This window comes from Tigriopus californicus, chromosome 7 (genome assembly GCF_007210705.1).
Source record: "Tigriopus californicus strain San Diego chromosome 7, Tcal_SD_v2.1, whole genome shotgun sequence".
NCBI lineage: Eukaryota > Metazoa > Arthropoda > Copepoda > Harpacticoida > Harpacticidae > Tigriopus > Tigriopus californicus.
The window spans coordinates 4,120,882-4,142,299 of record NC_081446.1 but is presented as its reverse complement, the minus strand read 5'-3'; the positions used below and the strand labels follow the sequence as shown (position 1 = coordinate 4,142,299).

Sequence of the window (21,418 nt, the reverse complement as noted above, 5' to 3'; positions counted from 1 at the left end):
ATAAGTTAATTGGGATAACGAGGGCGATTCAAGGGCGACTATTCACTTACTAGTAGAGCCACTACAAAAATGTTGAAGCACCTGGATGTACTGTATGGATAGCTTGGGAACATGCTATCACGAACCCGGGAACAAGATATCTGGGGATAAAGTTCCATCATTATTCAAGTCACACGCCGAGATTGCATTTTGTCTCTCGGAAGTTTGTCCTTCAAACGAGCATGTAGACCGCCTTACATGTCCTTGCACCTTCATCGCTTTTGTAACGACAACAACACCAGCAACACCACCACCAACAACAACAACGGGCGGAAAGGCGTTGGCACCAACTCAGATTTAAAGGAGGCGAGGAAGACGAAAGACGCAACCACTACTCTGAGGTTTTACAGCACTGCTATCAAAAGAGATGAATATGTGAGTAGAACCTAAGCCTGACAAAAGTTATCTGTTGATGCTTCATAAAGTATGTTCCAAAGGAAAATAGATCCTGAGCGATAAGCACTTTCCTTCTTCCTTTATCCGGATGTTCTTCCATTTAAAGAATCAACCCTTTTTCAAAGACACCTGAGTAATGTTGTGACAAACTCAAATACTATCAAAGAATGCCTAGTATTGGTGGGCAAGAAATCTCTATATTGCCCTACCTGGACGAGTAGACATGTTGCGAACACTCATGGCAATTTGGGTAATTGCAGACGTCTAAATTAGAGGGAAGCGACGGAGGCGAATACCGAATGTACTCCCCAGCCGCAAATGGACTGTCTTCTTCCAAAGGAAAATCAATGGAAGTGGATCCAGGGTTCATATTGAAATTCTTGGAGACATATTTGTGGTCTGCACAATCTAAGCCTCAATTTTCACCGTGGTCCGGCACATAACTAAATCGGTCGTTGGGAGGGGTAGAATCGAGGTTCCTAAATCGTCTGGCCTCCACTGGCGAGCATTGTTCCAGTAATTTATTTTCTTCCAATGAGAACGAGTTTGTGCGCTGTCGAGGCTTGTGGAACAGTGAATTGAAGGACGCTCTCAAACCAGTTGGACTATTGCTTCTGGAGGAGTCCGAGGATGCACTTGATATGTCAGGGCAGGATATGTGTGGGGACCTTCTCTTTTTGTGCATTCGGGTTAATGACTTGTTGCTTGACGTGCTCGAATCTCTGCTTCCACCATCCTCGGAATCTTTGTCTTTCTTGGAGCCTCCCCAAAGCCAACGATTGGCACGGCTCTTCCAGTTTCCTTTGTTGTGTTTGGCCTGGCCCAAAGTTCCAAAGGGCGTGTTACCAAACGACAGATCAACATCAGAGGAACCTCGAGAGATCTTAGGCGTATTGCTGTCCGAGTTACTCGTTCGAAATGGAGGTGGTGTGAACAAGGTTCGTTGACGAAACAAGGGCCGGTTGGCCTTGATTCCACTTTGTGATGACTGAGACGAGGTCTCTTCGTCAGACTTGTCCCCAGGCGGTGGAACTGATCCCGATCTTTGCTTCTGAAGGACTTCACGCTTTTGCTTCAGGACTTGATGCTCATCAGAGGCATCTGAGCTTGGCCTTCGTCGGCGGGTCCTCGCTGGGGGAAGGGGAAATGTTTGGTCCAAGGAAGAACATCGCTTATGGCTGGTGGGAGGTAAATGAGCGATATTTGCATGACTGCCACTATGGATGTTCATAATGAGGTCTTTAGTGGTCACTGGGGGACTAGAAATCGCCAAAGATCAACAAGATGCTCAGACGCTCAAAGGCACAGCCCTTGAGTAGAGTGTGGACCTTGAGGAAGCTGCCAATGTAAATATTGGGCCCAGATGCACACCGCGAAAGGGCAATACCAAATCCCTTTGTACGTAATGAGGTCTTTAGTGGTCACTGGGGGACTAGAAATCGCCAAAGATCAACAAGATGCTCAGACGCTCAAAGGCACAGTCCTTGAGTAGAGTGTGGACCTTGGGGAAGCTGCCAATGTAAATATTGGGCCCAGATGCACACCAGGAAAGGGCAATACCAAATCCCTTTGTACGTAGGAGGTCACCATAAGAACTTAAGGCACATCACTCGTTTTCTTGGCCCACCTTGTGTATGAAGTATCTAACAAGGAGTCGGTAAATTGGTAAATAACTTGGGTGCTAATGGCCTCAAGAAGCGTGTGAGTCGACTTTTTTCAGGGTCTAGAGCACCCACTCCAAGCCCGGCAGTCTTGTCCAGGCTTGTCCGGCCTCTTAAGGATATTAGAGAGCTCCTTCCCGTCAGTAGTTGAGGTACTACACTACTTTCTCGACACGGGATGGGGTCTGAGTGTCAGTCATGGATGTTGTTGGCAAGCTGGCCGTGTTGTAGTATTAGTACAGAAATTTTTCTCTGAATGCATCAGGTTCGCTCCTCCTTCCCACAACTTGACTCCACAACCCGAGACTTCTACAAATGTAGCTACAGTCGTGCTGTTCAACGAACGAACGTACGTACGTAGGTACGGACACCGGTTTGACTTTTCTCATTTCTCCTCAATGAGGCGAATCTTCGGTAAAACGCAAGTATAGGTGAGCTCGTCAAGGTGTGTGTGCTTTTTAATCTCATGAACTGGCCGTACAATTTCTTCTCCCTTGCTCCATATCTCGATAGCGTGTAACATGACAGCATTTTTTCCAAGGGCCTTCTAACAATCTCCATCATGATGTTTTCATAATGACCCACGAATCTCCAAGACATGTCCGTTTGAATAAGTGGGTTCAAAACTGACTTAACGCGAGAATGGTGGGGTGCAAAGATTTCAAATTTGATCTCATAGCAACCATGCTTAAAAAGTTGTGTCAAGTCAATGGTATTCAAGTTTTCTTGCAAAAACTTGATTCGGCACACGGAGATTTGCGAGCATCTTAACAAGAAGAGATGCCGTGTTTGGTGTCTCCAAATTTGTGCTTCATTCGTGGGAATGCTTAAAAATCCCTTCCAATGCCTTTGCCACCGTGTCACAATCAAATTTGAGCGCATTAATGCTAGATTACTAGGAGAGGAGAAACTTTCGAAAACACGTCATACGTAGGAATTTCAATTAATTTCAATTCCTCAAATTAGGAGGTAGAAAGGACGTCCATCAGAACCTCAACCGAAAAGTTCCCTTTTCGAGCTGCGCACGTACGTACCCATGTAGTACGTAGGCACATGGGTCCGTGGGTACGTAGAGCCGTCCATCCGTCGTTCCAACTCTCTCCATAGTCTGTTCTTCTCACCCTTCTCGTCTTGCGTTCTCTTCCTGTTCACTCCGGTCTTTGTGGTCTACCATAAATTAACTTTTCCTATTCCCCAAGTCCCTGTAGCAAAACACCCACTGAACTTTGCAAATGAGAGCTGAGACTCCGAAACCCATTCCAAATGAAACAAGGATCTAAATCCTGAAGAGACCGACGAACTACTACTACTACTACTACTACTACTACTACTACTACTACTACTACTACTACTACTACTACTACTACTACTACTACTACTACTACTATCAAGTACCAATTGTGAACTGAAATCTGTCTCAAGTGGAAAGAAATTTAGTGAAGAAGAGTCTTACCACACAAGGAGTAAGTTTTCAAAGTGAGCATCCATTTCGGGAGTGGATTCGATGGAAGGGCTCTTGCTCATGCCGCTCAAAAAGGGCATGGAGGGATGCCGTTGATGTCTTTCTGACAAGTGACCCTGAGAGATTTGCCAGGCTTCCATGATCTGCGGACTCAGCAAGTCAACGGACTTGTTAACGGCTCTTGGTGAGAGCGTGGCAGTGGACCGTGATTGCGGGGATGACGGGCACACTCTATAGACTCCCGGTGATCCATGATGGGATGCCACGCGGGCTAAGGCCGGAGAGGTCTTGGTTGGCAAAGTGCTTCTCAGTGGAATTGTTTTCGAGCGCTCTGATCGATTTTTGGCTCTCGCCTTTTCGTTGGTTATGAACACGTGTTCAATATTGGGTGGTTCCTTGACTTTTCCTTTCCACAACCGCTCAATCTCTGTCCAAGATCGCTCCTTAAAGCTTAATCGAGTTTTGAAGTCGGAATTCGGGCTCAGAAAGCTGGATCGCTTGACTCTTGGTGTCTTGGCCTCTTTTAAGTCGGTAATTCCAGGCCCAGAAGCTTTCTTGGGAACAACGAGAGGCGACGGTTTGGCCGTGGATTTAGTCAAGTCCGTTTGACTTTTGGCACTTCGCATGGCGGCATAGGCATCATTGTCCGTGACAGCCAAGGACTTTCGTCTAGAGCTCAAAAGTTGCAGAGCCGTCGAGGATCTGCTTTGGATAAAGTTACTTCTTTTGTCGTCCGAGCTGTTGGGCTCTTCTCCAGTTTGACTCGACTTTCCCGTTATCTTATTGCCGCTTCTACCGGAGGATGAGGATTGCCTATCATATTTTCTCACGGACTTGGAAGGATTATGGCCCGAGCCCTGCATCGAGGACCTTTTCGAGGCCCCAAATAAGCTGGAGATAGACGATAACCGAGAAGATTTGGAGTGATTCTCGACACTCGACTGACTATTTGTATTAGTTTGCTTGGACGAGTCCTCGAACATTGACGAACGGTGCGCAATCTTGGGCGAAGGCGTCGATTTCAAGTTAGCTTGTGGAGCCTGGATCATTTGCCTGGGACCCTCAGGATTTGGATGGGATTGGACCTCTTCTTTGGTATTGGTCTGACCGCACTTGGCAAATATGCCACTACCCCCACTGTGATAGCCGCTACTATTTCGTCGTACCAAAGTGGTTCTGGAAGAAGGTTCTCCACAATGACTCGAGAGCTTTCGTTGTGGTGACGGCGATTTCGGACATTGATCGAGTATATCTTGAATATCATGGCCCATCATATTCATGATTTCTAGTTCCTCGGCCAGTTTCAAAAGCTCTTCATTGTCATGGACCAAGACAGAGTTGGGTCGTCCACCTTTGAAGCCGGCCTCGTCATCGAGGTCCAAGGAAGAGCTTCCACTTCTACGCATTCGACTCAAGCTCGTTTGGCTAAAGTTCTTGGATTTTCTCAAAGGCACGCGGCCTAAGATATCACATTCCTCTCCTTTTTCCAATAAGTTCTCAAAGGTGGCAGCTCCTCGAAGTTGAAGGATCGAGGAGGAGTCTGAATTTCCATTTCCATCTCCCGATCCACCTTCAACTCCAGGGTCGACATTGGTGAGCGAAATGGACCTTCGACGCATGAATTGCCTCTTGGACATGGAGTTGGGCAATGAGGGCTCCATTCTGGTGGCCTGCTATTGGAAATTGGAAAGTAACATTCTCGGCCGTCACCTTTACGTGCAAGTTTCGAAAAGGGCGGGCAAACAACATAAGCGAAAGGGTGTTAATATTTCCTTGAAAAAAAACCATTACAAGATGAAAGGAATGGGCAAGTGAAGGTGATCGGGCGAGAATGCCACCTGATGTGAGTTGCTCTTCGTTCCATTATCTTGGCCATGATTTATGGTGAAAACTATCTCGTTGTCCTCCGTCTGGTGATTCAGCTCATCCTCTTCGCCCTCGACGGGCTCCAGTTCGGTGGTGTGGAATTCGTAGAACGAGTCAATTTCCGGGATAATAGGCTCCCGATAGGTTTGGGATCTGATCATTACGTTCTCTTCCATGGCACACCTCAACGATCACTTGGCACACTCGGCCTTTGACACTGACATTCCCTCAGGACTGGATTATTTCCTTGTCTGACCGATGTAGGGCGGGAGGATGTGGAATTGTTGATAACAGCCGGGAAGTTCTTAAGAAATTGAATCTCTCCTTATAATCCCTGTCCATGAGCTTAGTTAGACACAACGCTGATGAAGCAAGGAAGGAACGGCACTAGTGGTACTAGCACTAGTAGTGGTGTAGGTGGTGGTGGTGCGGATAAGTAGGAGGAACAACTACGAGTGCGTCCTTCTGAGTCTTCTTGACACCCGCCATGATCAAGTTTAAAAACTCTCGTGGCTGAACAAAAACGAGCAGCCAGCTTTGTTAATGTTACACTCGAACAGCTAAAAAGAGTTTCAAATTCAAGGCATGCATGTTCAGTTCACTCTCTCACTCTCTTCCTTGCTATCCATACACTTGAGGAGGGAGCAGAGGCTTTGGAGGAGATGATCTCGCCATTTGCCACTCCAGCCTCTTCAGTGCCAACGGTGCCAACGGCCAACGGCCAAGCCAACACATACACACACACATACACACTCACTTACATTCGCACCATCCGATACATAAAAAGCCAACCGTGGCTTGGTAATTCACACAGGAGACACCTAGGGTCTGTTCTGTACACTCACAGATGAGTCCATGGGTGCTTTGATAGCACAAAGAGAGGTGGAATACTCTACTCTGGCAGCCTGACCTTGTCCACGGAAACATATTCACCGGGAACAGGAGGGGAAAAGTCGTTGTCGTCGTCGTTAGGGGTATCCTCCTACCTCTCTCCAATGCGAGCCGGGCACCTACCTACGTATATGCATGTATGCACCAAGTTTCTCTCCCTTACAATTTGGAGACAGCACATGTGACTGAATGAGAGAGAGAGAGACACACACACACACACACACACACAGAGTGGAGAGTAGAGAGCCATCGGACTCCTCGGAATGTCTCAAAGCTCTACGAATGATGGGACCATTTTGTGACGGGTGGTTCGTCGTAGGACTTTTCGACTGACTCACGAAACAAATATTTTGTATCGGCGAACCAACTGTGCATCAATGCACGCGTAAGTCATGATTGACAACTTTTTAGCAATATCAATGCCAGTGCGCTTGATCCACTGAGGTAGACATAAAATTAAGTTTCTTCCCAATATGGGTTGTACCGTGGTTATGTTGTTTCTTTTTTTAAAATCATTTAGTACCAATCTAAAAAGGGCAACATTGTAGACGCGTCTCCGTAATTCAATTCAACCAAGAATGGAAATGTTCCTTGACAATAAAAGAATGTTGTCTTGAAGGTGCGTGCACCTTTGTTCCTTGTTTTGAAGTCAAGTTTCCCAGTTGCAAATCTTTGAGAAAATGAACTTCCATTTGCATCTGAAGAGAGGTCTTCCATCAAGTCTGTCACAACCAAAGAATGGGGGGAGGGAAGGAAACGGTACTTGTTTTCAATTCAGGTTATTTCCAAAGGACTAGTTGAGGGCGGAAAAAGAAGACCTTTTTTGTTCGGACCAATGGATCCTCCAACGGGTCTGAAAGTTGAATCCAATTTCACATTGGGACCAATCCGTAGTTATCGATGGTGGAAAAAAAGTTGGCCCATAAGGCAAAGTAAGTAGACTTCTTCTCTCTACCGAAAAAAGCACCGAACCCTCTCTAACCTTCTGAATAGGACATAAATATAGTGAGCTCATAAATCAGGCCCCTTTACTGGATAGAGATAAATTGGTGGGTTTTAGCAGACGGTTCAGAACCAAAGTTCTGATCACCTGGTATGGTTACAAATCAGTGGAACATTCAACTTGATCTAGAAGCGAGATTGTTTTGTTTCAACATTGAAGGCCAGACGATGTCGTTCTCCGTAATAAAATCAAGAAATGCCATCATGCACTATGGAATGTATGTCTTTCAACAAAGGCAGTAAGATATGGTGCATTGAAAGGATTGAACTCGTTTATCTCGGCGAATGCATCTCTAGATCAAAACAAACGGTTCCAGCCCATAACTCATCAACAAAAAAATGTCATGGGGATCAAACAAACACCCGAGTGTGTGAGTGCGTGTTGTCAACCTTGAGCTCAATTCCAGTTTACGTAGATGACGGGCAATTCGAGATCAGTCATTTGCAAAACTGGCCAGACCGTATTTCATCACGACTGTACGAGACCTCGAAGCCACCAATGAGCGCCAACTATGTTCCAGACCGATCCTCCTTTTCTGGTTCACAAACCATGATTTGGATCTGAGAACATGGAACAAAAGCGTTTTCAAAGCGAATTCGGAACGGGAAAAGGAGGAAATCTATTAGGGAACAAATCTCCGGGGAGCTCGGCCAGTAAAGAGAGGATGCAACTGGAAAATAACGAATCCAGCCCTCCAAATCTCTTCAGCTCCACCAATTCCTAGCAGATTCAGGCGAGGAGGAGGAGGAGGAGGAAGAAGAAGACTGTATAAAAGGAACGAAAAAATAGATTGGACGAACTGCGACTTCGCCTTTACGTCCATCTGAATGGAACGGAACTTTTCCATCTCACCAACTTTTCAGGCATGTGATGTGGAACAAGGACCAAAGTACTATGTCTGTGCTACTCCACACAATCTATATTGAAATACTGTCACACAACAAGAGAAACAAGTTTCCTTCAAAATATGGCAGAGGGCCCTCCCTACTACTATCATTATTATTATTATTATTATCATTGTTTTTTCAATTCCGTGGGTAAATGGAATCCACATAAGAAACCCTCACAAGCACGCAGGGTCAAATGGAAAATAGTACATTCACCTCTCTGAATCACGATTCGCCGTGAGTTGGTCAACATTTTTTAGGGAAGACTAGTGGGCAGTTAACAGTCACTGAAAATGAATGACTTCACGGAAATCGGGCCAGAGCAAAATTGATATTCCTGGCGCCAAGTCAGTAGACTAATGATATTATCATTCCGAACAAAAATATTTGACTTTAAATATCAGATACATCAGCAGCATTCCTCCACCCATTTGAGCAACCGCACGGACTACTATACTACAGTTCTGTGCTGTCGCCTTGTGCTAGTCCTCGATTTCGAAGCGAAACCTTAGCAGCCTTCAATTTCATCCTACCGGTCTTGATACTGCATGAAGCAATGGAACGCTCGGGTGCAGTAATTCTAATTCAATGGCGACTCTTGTTATGAATGGGAGCGAGCTGGAATGTAAATGGACTACTACTACTACTATACTACTACTTCTACTTCCTTCTTGGGCCAATCGTTGCGCAGGGAACTGGCATTGCGATCCCTGCCATCGAGAGACGAGTTTCCCAGAGTTGTGAATATCATTGTGAGGAATGACACTGGTTTGACAGCGAAGGCCATCAAATCTAATTTGATTCATCTTGGCGGATGTTGTCAGGACTTGTTACGAACTGGTATCTAGGCATAGATTGATAATCTGCGTTGGATGTCAAGTAAAGACAAGTTAGTCATCTTGATTTTGGCCAAGATAATTTGGCAACGTGCTGTGCTTGTCTCTCTCTTGTTGGAACATGAATTGCGCCAAGTTTATTCAAAATCAAGTGAAGTTATCACATTCTTGGCATCAGGAAACAGATCCAATTTGTCTCCAGATTGCTTTGCTCAATCAAGAAGTCCGAAATATGGCACCAATAGAAATGACAGCAATTGCTTTCATGAAAGAATTTCTAGGTGAGATATTTTTTATTGAGACCCCTCCGGCAGAACGGCACATGACAACCACAGCAACAGCAACAACAATAATAACAACAACACTACACCACAACTTAGACTTCTGCACAGATATTTTGGGGGCCCCAACAATTAATTAAGACGTGAGCGTGGGTGAAATCTAACCTTGGGACACTAGAGAAAGATGCTTCAAAACACCATGACGGATCGCGAGGGGATGTCTTTATATATATTGACTGCCAAGAAGTCCATGAGGAATTTTATCGTGACTGAGGTGAGGAAAAACTTCGAAGCTTCCGACGGTCTACTTGAATAGGCGCCTCTCCCAACGAGTTCAATCCAGGAAAAAGAAACATTCATAACATTGAGTGACAAAAGAGACACCCGATTTGTCTCAATGCAATTAAGGCCCAATTTACAATGATGCTCCAGGGAAGAATGCTTCATTGCAAAATTCCACATTAACTTGCTATTCTGTCCACAGAGAGCAGCAGGCGACAACCCAAGCAGGATTGGAAAGCCAGTGATAGAAACAAACGCCTTACTTGAGATGCCCTCTAGCGGGCGAAAGATGCAACTTCTCATTGGATCCAACAGGCACTGAAGGTGAGGGACCACTTGCATCTGGAGTTGAGTTCAAATTGATTGCAGAACTAGAAGTGGGCATCGAATGGTCAGGATTATCACCGGGAGATTGCACTTGGGAACTAGACAGAGGCAACGGATGCAGTGCCCCCCGGGTTTGAGGATGTTGAACTTCACCTGGAACAAAAAAAAAAACACACACAGCATCATTAGTATGCTAACAAGGTAGTTCAACATTAGTTTCCTCCCAAATTTCAACCGCGACCAAATATACCATTGAAGATGGGTTTTGGTACAACTACCGAAAAAGTTCAGGCTACTTAAAAAATAACGTTTTGGCAAGGAGTGAAACTTGTTCAATTTCTTTTTCTCTAATACTCTTAGAACATACGCAGGTGGTGATGTTAGGGGCTTTAAACTTAGCCTTGGCTAAGCTCTTGAACATAATTCAAGATCAACCACATTCAATAGTAAGTGACATAAATGAAGATAAGTTAGCGACTACATATTTGAAAATAAGAAAACGATAATATTCTATCAATGAAAGGCTATCAAATGACATTACTAAAAAATAAACTTTTTTTCTAAAGGAAAACGTGATGAGTAAGGCGAGTGGCATTCTCCGAATGAAAATGCTAGCCTATTTATAACTAATAGACTCATTTTCACAAAACTGTGAAAGTGCACTTAGATTCGAACGGTATCAACTATATTCGCTCATTGCAGTCAGTGCATTTATGCGGTTTAGCACAGGACCCAAAATGGGGCTATCATATACAGGGTAAGAAGGAAAACGGTGTGGAGATGACAACAAACTGGTCCTATTACCCAGGGTTATGTGAACAAATTCGACTGTGAAAGAGGCCAGAACTCGTTCAGATTCAATTCGTAGATTCTTCATGGCCTTCAATTTGACACAGCACTCTCGAAATGACAATTCACCGTGTCATTCTCGCTCGTCTTCGTGTTTCTCACTAATAAGGACTATCAAAGACATGTCTTCAATTCCAGGGAAGTGATGGATTTGGATACACATTCGCCATGTAGAGGCTCATGGGAAATGATTCCCATGTGTTCCACCAACAGGGGTTTGGTCAGACTTGTTCCAAAGTTTTGATTCCAAACACCGCCACCCAAGCCGAGATTTTGCTTCCCTCTTGAAATTTGCAAGAGTCTCTCAAACTAAATTGCAACGCCAATGTAGGGGAGAAAGAAAGCCCTGTATTTCAGTTTTGTTGGGAAATGTTGAAACATCAGTTAGCAAGTGTATGGAAGTGATGGAGACAAGGAAAGCAGGCTCTGTTTACGTTTTATTCTTCCTTGCTTTTTTCTGGATGTTTCCGAAAAGTCCAATCAACCTTGATTCAATTCCTTCAACAGACGGCCTCGACGCAATAAGCACAGAAGCGCAGAGTTCACTTGCATGTCCCAGATTCCATGAAAGTAAGATCAGATCAGACATTTCGGCTCACTGCGACATGAACTATGATCATGTTCATTGGCTTTTTGGGCGATCAAATCATGGCAAGAAACCCAAAGCCAAGACTCATGGTCTTTTCCAAGTCCGTGAGCAAGATCAATAAAATGAACTCATTCCATGTGAAGAAAAGGCTCTTGAAGTTGGAGCAATCTTCAACAGATTGCTGAATAGATGGAGTTGTGTACTTCAAATGTACAAAGAAGCTGTTCGTCTGCGTAGATTGACATCCAATTCGAGCGGTGAGATCAACGATAAGATGCTACATCCGCTACACCCGATTCAATAGAGACCACTTATTTCATTTGAAAAATCTGACAAGTCATCCTGGAACCACAAAAAGCATGAGGAAGGTGCCAACAAATCGTTTTGGCTCACGGGTAATTTATCTCGGCATTCTTTCAATATGACGGAAAAAACCGCTTGATTCAAATTTGATTTAGACGTCCAATTGAGCTCATCAATCATTTACTCAAATCGGTAAATGAAGCATTTCCAACGAAAGAGTCTCGCACAAGAATGAACTGTGCATGTTTTATACATTACTCAAATCCAACAACACACTTTGAAAATATACCCAAAACTAAGTATTGTTGTTGTTGCTATTTATCGCATATTTCAAGGAGCCAATAATTCAAATTATTGGAAAATTAGTGCTTGGTATTATACGAAACATTTGATTGTAAGTAACATCTGGAGCCAATATCTGATCTCATTGTTTTATGGGTGGTTCCACACGGAATCTGCGTGTTTTTGTTTTGTTTTGTTTTTTGACGCCACGAGGGATAAATGAGTATCTACTTGGTAGTCTAGAACTTTTGAACAAACGTGGGTGTAAGATTCATGTTTCATCACACCACCATGCTGGGTAACGATTAACGTAAGGTAATCAGGTTGAAAAGGAAATATGCGACTGATGCGTGGGTTAGATCGATGGGGTTGGGAGATTTAGTGAGGTCATCTACTCATCTACCTGCGGGTATTTCTTTTTTGGAGGATTTGGAGGATTTTGAGCTTTTCTTGTGCTTAGGTTTCGACCGTTTGGGTTTAGCACCGGCCTTCTCTTGATCGACAAGGCTCTCTTGGGATGATATGTCAATTGAACGAGAGTTCATTTGCCTTGCAGGATCGGCAGATTGCCTCGGGACTTGTTCTCGATGTTTCTTCAATTGAGGGTTCGTCTTGCCTCCCAATCGTTTAGGCTCAGGAACCGTGTCGTAAGCATTTCGCTCCTCGATTACCATCTCCTGGTTGGGAGCCCAGGACATTCTCCTTTGACGCCCACGGGTGGGTAAGGAGCCTTCATTGATTATTCCTCCATTGCCACCTTCGAAAGCTTGGAACGACTTCCGCCTGGATGCAGCTTCGGCGGCAGCCTTGGCGCGAGCCTCAGCTTGAGCTTGCCTGGCCTTGGCCTTGTTGTTCCTCAATGAGATTGGCTTCCTGTATAAAGGCGAAGTGGGCTTGTTCTCTACTTCGACCTTCGGGATGGGCTTGGGAGGTCTCAATATCAAGGACAAGGGTCGGTCATAGGGTGGGGATCCGGATTGAGACACGGGTTCAAAGTAGGTGGGCGACTCGCCGCGAGTTGGGATTTGATGATGCATTGACGGTGGAACGGGAGAAGCATGTGGGGGCGGTGGGGGTGCCGGAGGACTCAGTGGTAATGGGTGTGGCACACCCGATCCATGAAGATGAGGTGGTATGGGTGGGGGAGATCGGGGCATTTCCTGGACTTTTTTGAAGTTATGCTGATGGGGAGGAATCGATGGAGGCGTACCAGCCTCTTCCGAGAGTGGTGAAGGGACATTGGATCGAGGCCGTTTGCGGGATAACTCATTCTTGTTACTGGCCGCCAAAGGCACGTCCAGCTTTGAATAGAGTGACGTTGGGCGTGTTGTGAGGTTTTCTTGACTAGATCGTTGGTGAATGTAGTTGCGGGGGGCTATTGGAGGCTGGCGTGGAGGAACTGGGGGAGGCTCTTGTTCCCCTGGTCGACGACTAGGATTCAGGTTATTGTTCACGGGTATTGCATTATTGTTCACCGGTTCATCGAGGTTGAAGCTGATGGGAGCATCATGCATTGAACGCCTCTGCAGTTGGTCCCGTTGGAAATTCAGGCCCCGATTCACAACCACGGGCTGTTGATGCCCACCCACCCCTCCCTCAAGCGTAAACGAAGGAACGGCCGAGGATCCCGCATTATTGGACGAAGGGAACCCCACAAATTCCCAATCCACCCGTTCAGACCCGGCATCGCGGCGAGAGGCGAATGAATATTTGGAGGACTTTCTTCGAATCTTCGTTTTGAGATTGTTCATCTTGGCCAGGACGCTGGAACCTTCGCCAAGACCAGACAAGGAATGACCAGTAACGTTCGCCTCAATGGGCCACACACTGGCCGCCACACGGACCGCATTGGAAGACGAGGAGGGTCTGCTCGGTGAAGCGGGATTGCTCACCACCATGATGGAAAACAGAAGTCCCGATCTGACAGCGATCTTGTCGATTTGTCCGCAGTAAAACCATCACAGCTGGTTCATACAAACAGACGAGGTATTTTGTGTGTTCCTTTGAGCTCTTTTTTATGGATGGTTCGTGAGGGTCATCGAAATGACGTCCAATTATGGACAACAAGCAATCTCATAACTCCCAATTAACGAACGCAATATGCCTATTTCGTGCCATGAATCCTGGTTGATTTTTCTTGCGACTTCACAAAATGTATACCTTCCAAACCAAGCACGCGATCGAGAGCCTTGAAAGATGTGCTAGTATGAAAAATTGAAATTCAATCTGAAGCAAGTCATTTTTCAAAAAGTAGGGGGGGGGAGGGGTTTTCGGTGAGCCGTGGCAGTACTATCAACTGGAGGCCAAGATGATGCAAAATGGAGGTGAATAAAAGGTGGTTGCCCGAGAGGAAAACCATGGCTAAAGTTCAGAATCACGAGACTGGGGGCAACTAGCCGAGTCATTTGGCTTCAATTTTAGTCATTTCCTGTCATCCCCAAAACACTCTGTTTCTTCAACTTAGGGCTCGTTCTTTTCCTGTCGTTAATCTCAAGTCATTTTGAAACCGAGCACGTTCACATTTTGGCACCAAAATGTGAACTGACGAATGCCACCCTCCCTGTTGTCCATTGATATTCAAGCCTGAGGAAACTCATCAACATACTCAACCCAAAGCTGGACAATGGGAGACACGGATGCTGAGATGAGCAGCATTTTCAAAAATCCTGATCATACTTTGGTATCGACAAACCACCCAGCAAAAACTGGAACAACTTTTGACCGCCCACCGATCCAAAGAAAAACATGCTTATTGAGCTATGCACTCGTTCTACCCTCCTTGAGCCCCACCAAATCAAATCAGGCGACGAATGCTTGATGTAACTGTGACAAACCAAACTTGTGTCTTGGATCGTGGGAATCGGTCGGGCCATAATTCGTTACAAACATTTCACATAACGTGTTATTCACTTCGCCACTCATGTGAATCGTTCCAAGCCAGCCACAAGGGGGTGGCTTTTTACCATAAGGCTTGTCCATCCTTTTCAATGTGTGATATTCAGACCCGGGAAAATATGTCAGAACATCTGGGCCTAACATGAACGTTTGAGAACAACACTCTCCTAATTGGAACTTAAGTGGAGTGTTCCTTTAGGAAATATTGTGACTTCCATGTATGACGCGCCCAGGTGGACGGGCGGATCTTCGTTGGACTCAATTTTAGAGCGATTTGAACGTGTCATAATTTGATTTATGGATCCAACGGAGAAAGAGTCTTTAAACGACTGTTCCTCTTGGTCTACTATACGTACGTACTCTTAACTCTTACTCGTCAAGATTTCCATCTGTCGACCAAGCTTTTTTGAGGACCGAGTTCTTGATTAAACTAGATTCCACCTCATCATAATAAAGACTAAGTTTACGAGGGTCAATAAAATGATAGATCAGATAAACTCCCTGTGCAGATAGATCTGATAAAAACACAAGCTCCGCTTGGGAAAACAAATTGCTGGACGGATATGTCTCAATCTGTTGTTCTCGTTCATTGGTAACTTTCCAAATTGTGTGGACTAACAATGAATCACTCTCTCTCTCTCTTACCAATTATCCGAATTAATTGAACAGGAAACCACAAACAATCAACAACACCACCACCACCATCTGCTTATAGGCAGAGGGCGAATTCAAGGCGAATATCGCAAGAACAAAGGGATGTTAACAAACACTGAATGGATTGATTCCACACTGGACTTACTCTCCCATTTGGAGGCCTGTTTCTGACTGCTCCTTGGTTCTATCGTCCTTTCTCTCTCGCTCTTTTTTCTCCGGTCGAGTTGTCCTTGTTCCCCTCACACCCAAAAAATGGGGCCAGAGGAAGGAACATTGGGAACATGTGGAACCTTGGGGAACGCACAGAGCACACTCCAGCTAATGTTTGTGCTAGATAATTCATTCCTTATCGTCGACAGGCACGATACCAGCGACAACTAATTCGTTCATAAGATCTACAATACTACATTATTTGGACGAAGATCTTCGGCTCGAATACAAGTCCCTTCGGTACCGTTCAAGGGAAGACATGGGCTGTACACGGCACGGAACCAACCCTTGGCTAATGGCGTGTGTTCCCCAAACCTTCATGAATACGAACATTTTCGGGACGGAAGCCAAATCTGGTCAAGCGAGTCTTCATTAGAGAGACCTTTCAGGCTTTGAGTGGAAAGGCAACAACATACTGACCGAGCATGGTCGCGTTTCTGGCCCTTTAGCCAATTGTCTGTTACACCTACTCCTACCGTGCTCCTACAACCATCATGTTCAGAGCCAGAATCATCTTCGACCGACGTTCAATTATTCGTTGGTCTCACGAACTCCATTTAGCCCGGGAATCGCACCCAAAATACCTCGAAGAATAACACTTCACTCGGCCTTCGAGAATTCACTAACACCGAACACACGAGTCACAATGGATGGTTTGGTTTCAAAACCAACACTGAATCACCATCCTCATGACAATGATGATGGTGATGATGATGTTCACAAAAGCGGCAAGTTTCCTCCCTCAACCACCGAAATTCCCATCATCCACCCTCTCTGGAGTAGGTCCGAACTAGTCCGAACGAACTGTTGATAATGGCAGTGGAGCAAGCCTTGAAAGCCTAGGAGCACTCAAGCACCTTTTGACACACATTACATAAGTGTATGTACAGTATGTCGAGATAGTAATGGTGTCTCTAGTAGTACTGACTGAGTGAGAGTACGTGAGGATGTTGACGGACGATGGCGATGGTTTTTGGTTCTGGGTTCGGAGCGCGTGCGATGCAGGGAGGATGGATGGACGGCCCGTGGAAGCCGGTTCTGAATGGGATTCAACAGATGATGAAGCCTGAAGCTCTGGATGCACACCTGAGCCTACAATATTTAGCCCACCACTGTGTTTCCTGCTCTAGTTCTGATATCTCTGAACGATCTCACAAGTGTGAGTGTTTTCTTGAACACCTTGGCCAAGGCTGTCTAAAGGGCACAATTGACTCCAGGACAGATGAAGACCAAGAGAATGGATCAGCTGCTTTTTGATATTGATGACGGTCCAAAACAAATCTTTTCCTTTTCTTTCTCTTCTTTTCTCCCTTCCTTCCTTCCTTTCTGTCTGTCTGACTTTCTGTAGCTCTTCTTTTGGGTTTAGTTCATACACAAGGTGGACTCAAGGGGAGGGGACTTTCCAAAAGGGTCTGTGCAATTTTTGTGTACTCCAGGCTCGAATTTCATCAGGTTTGCCGGTTACAAGGCAATTCCCGAGGGATGATGTGAACTTTGATTTTGATTCATTGACGGACAAGTGGGACTTTTAGTATCTATAACAATGCAGATCACCGCGGATGGAATCAGGGTTAAGAGTCCAAAGAGACTGACTCGGGAATGGGAACCCTGAAGAGGCTCTTGGGTGAAAGGAAAGCCAGAACAATGGGAAAAATCGATACGAGAATGTGGAAACTTGAGTAGACGTGACCAATAGATCTCATTTGGCATATATATGTTTTCCTTACTAATCAGGCCTGGTATGGAAACCAAGGCCATAACGAGACAATAGATCTGTAGTTTCGACTGTCGTCCTGGAATTTGTGACCACCCGGTTAGGCCAATTTTGGCCACAATCACAAAACTTTCCTGGTCACTGGGTCCAAGGAACAGTGGAACCGGCATTTCCTACTGGCGCTCTTCAAATATTGGTGGGAAGCGAGTCAGAGTGGGGAGGATGGCAAACAAGAACTAATTGGTTCCACCCAAAATGACCAATAAACTCAATCATCCAAGCATCCGTTGTTCTTGCGCTGGATAAAACTGGAGGCTAGCGCCATCAAAACCGGTACAACCCAACCTGGCCGCCAACTTGGCAACCTACCCAAAGTGAATGGATGTGTTTTTGGCTGTGGTACATGTCAGTAATTAAGAGATTAATTCATCACAGGAGAAACAAACATGGCCATCCATTAGGTGAACAACACAATCGGCATTCGACATATGTAGAGACACCGTTTCTATCAACGTGAGACAGGCAAACATAGACGCTCCTCGTACAGCAAGTAAACACCAAAATCCACACTCCAAGCTATCTATCTAAGTATGTACCGTACTTATGTATGTATCGACGATACGTCCTTTTCAAACAAAGCTCTGTCTGCCATAAAATCACTTTTTTCTCTCCTGGTTCAAGGGGCGACAGGGACGGGTACAAAGTTTTGGCTCAAAGAAGATATTAAACTAAATACTAGTTTAAATGTGGATGCATTTTGGCTTCATTTATCGGACTTCATTCAAGTGGATAAAGGATGGACGTTGTTCCCTTTATTTCGATGGTGGCTTTTGCACTCAAAAAAGTCTTTCAACACATGTTATAGATACACCCGTGTGCGGTTGGCAATCGTAAAACGGAGGTATCATTCTCATAAAGGTTTTCGACTTTGACTCAAGAGATGCAGTTTCAACTTAGATTATTCAATATCCAATATGGACATGAAAAATGAGTCTAAAATTGCAAAACAACAGGTTGAATAGGATCTGTCAAAAGGAACAGACACATTTTAAGATGGGTGTGTCTGTAATTAAGTCAAATAGGTAGTCGATTTCTTTCTTGCTATGGTTGCATTTTTAGCCAGCCTTTTTTCATGCATGTTTTATGCAAATCCCTATCAGCACATAAGTGGAACCTACACACAGTTCATAAATGAACGTACACAAATCAACGCAATAACCAAGGGTTTTCATCTTCTTCGCCAGAGGTCGCTCTAAACGATCAAACAAGCAACTAAGGCTAGTGCCAACGCCATCTCGTGTACTTATTTTGAACGACTTACATTGGCCAAACCAAGGAAGTCTATAAGAGGCTTTTGCACAGATTTACTGTCATTGGCAAAATTCTAGCATTAAATAATTCAACAATCCTCTGAAAGCCGTTTTGATATTCTGATGCCAAAATCTGATAGATAAAATCGGGTAACTCCAAATCCGCGTATTCCGTTGCTAGGCTGTTATGATTTACTCCACAAGAAGATTCCACCAATATTATTCAATGAAGGGTATCCTACAATTCGGGCACACTTGATTCGACTGTACGTCCCGGATATGTTATAGACACCCAAAAACAGCAGGAGCTCGAAATCTCACTTGAATCACTCCTTTGAGTATGTGAATGACAAGTTAAAAAGATACCAAAGTGAGAGAGAAGTAAGTCCCTTTTTCATATTCCAGAACAAGTTCTGAACGGATGCCAATGTGTAGAGATTGGACCTTAGATCATCATCTTACCATCAGGATTTCCTCTTAATTTCCCGCGCAAGATCCTCTTGAAGCTGCTATGTCGCTTAATCTGAAGGGCCTTGATTTCATTCAGGATCTGACTCCTGGCCTCGGCAGCCTCTTTGGCGCTGACCGAGAACTTGTTCTCATTGTTATTGTTCGTGTGCGTGTCATTATTATTGTTATTGTGATTCTGATTCGCACTGCTGCCTGGGCTCGTTGGCGAGGATGAGGAGTCAATGGACAAGGCTGTGGTTAACGGCCTTTGCTTCCTTCTCAAAGCACTGACACTACTCACGGGCGATGGAGGTCCGTCGGTTTCTTTCACCCTTGGTCTGGCACTTGAGGACGTCAAATCGGCCGCAGCCGAACGTGAACGTTCCAAATCCGTGCTCATCTTCTTCGAACTCTTCTTCACCAGTATATGTATATAGATATATAGATAGATATATAGATCACAATCTCAGGAAGGAGCGAGGATGGAGGTCATTTCCACGTCAGATGAGTGAGTTGTTCCACTCTTGAGGCCGTCGTGCCAAACTCTCCCGGAACAAGGGAAAGACTGATACAACAATCGACCAATACGCATGACATCTAGCTAACATGCAGGTATTTCCTTCAGAATGTAATGTGTCATAAAGTATGTTGAAGACAGAACGTGAGTTCCTAACAATGAATGAGCCATGAGCCATGTTCAATTTGGTCCCAAGGAACAAAGACGCTTGACATTTTTGACGGATCCAACTTCCCGGATCCAACTTTGACGAGGATCCCGGGATGTGGGAGAAACATTTTATACTTTTACTATCCTCCACAAAGACTCGTGTGTTGTTTCAAAGCTCTGACAGTGGTGAAAGCAGCAGCCTGTTGAACCACCTGGTCTGTTCCAACACAAACTACTTCCTCTTCACCGACCAACACCTACATACGTGTGTCTTTCTCGGTGGGATCAGAAAATTGACTTTTAGTGTCACTTGTCAAGGGATAGTCAATTTGATCAACAACCCTTCTATTCAAAATCAAAATTGCGCACATTGACTAGAGTGATGGATTTTGACTTCTGACTCTTCACCGTCAAAACGTTTGGTCGGGAATGAAGAGTGGAACGCTGTCATTGTTGTTGTGTACCCACAGTAAACAAGAAACTCGATCCCAAATTGGATCAATTTACGGACCTATCTCTCGCTGTCTCATCATCTCACTGCCAATCTACCTTGTGCTACGGTGATGGAAATGAACTAACTAGAATTGGTCAAAAAAGGACCTCAAAAGTGTCCTTGAAATCTTGGAGAATATGCATTGGATCTGAAACTGCCCTATGATGGATCCAAGTGCTTCTTTCCATGGCATGTAGTAACTCATTTCTTTCTCAAGGGAGAAGACAGAATGGGGACAAGTAATGAATGCCTCAATGATAGCACTTTTTCATATTGCACAAACTTTGAACTTTGCTTCAACAAAGGGCTTTAGGTTCCATTTCAATTCCCATTATGGTCGAACTTTTCTCCTGAAATTGCCCTCAAGAGGACTCACACACTACTTTGCATGTCTTCCACTCATGTCAAACACAATTCTCAAGGTGCGTAGATACGTTATCGATCGTGAAAATGACCCAAAGCCCTCACTGCTGTGCACCAACTGTATTAAGATGAGTCACCACACTACACGACAATGCACAATCACTACACAAGGACTGGATGGAAAGAGACTGACTGGCTTATGGGTGGATTTTCGGACACAAGTTGCACTAGACTGAATCATTTAGCCCACGCAGAACCTCTGGTTTGTTTTCTTTTCAAATATGGTTGAGCGAAACCATAACTAAAGTCGTCCTATTCGAGGTTGAATGGTTGACTGACAATGCCCTCACTCTTAACCCGACCAACTCCAAACAGGGACTGAGGAGGTGTTCTCGAGCTAACGGGGCGCGAATAGGTAAAGTTCGAAACGGGGATTTGCCCGGCCAAAGTCGGTTGGACTCTCGAAGGCTCAAAACTAGTAACTGCGATCAATCATTGAAGGCAAATCAACTCTTGGCTGGGTACAGTTTTGTCGGCACGGAGAAGACCTTGAGTTGGGATTGAGGAATTGGGTCTCTATGCTTTGAATTTTGACCATTTGGCTGCTTAAAGCGGTGCAATGTCAATGTTTACGGCCAACGATATGCATACAATTCTGTATAGTTTCTTGAGAGGTTGGAAAAACAAAACGTTCTCCAAGCGTGAGGT

At 44.8% G+C, this 21,418-nt stretch overlaps 1 protein-coding gene across 13 annotated transcripts in view; it reads right to left on the bottom strand.

The window, feature by feature from the left end:
• The window catches only part of LOC131884098 (uncharacterized), a 123,192-nt gene that overhangs the window by 56,873 nt on the left and 44,901 nt on the right, over positions 1–21,418 (bottom strand). For 9 of the 13 annotated variants that reach the window (XM_059231746.1, XM_059231748.1, XM_059231743.1 and 6 more), the window contains one exon: positions 9,868–10,084. In XM_059231746.1, the coding sequence (XP_059087729.1) occupies positions 9,868–10,084 (217 nt within the window). Of the gene's footprint in view, positions 1–3,549; positions 5,232–5,396; positions 5,798–9,867; positions 10,085–12,357; positions 13,919–16,297; positions 16,655–21,418 lie in introns of those variants that run through there. The other 4 variants (XM_059231750.1, XM_059231754.1, XM_059231756.1 and 1 more) reach the window with 3 other exon arrangements.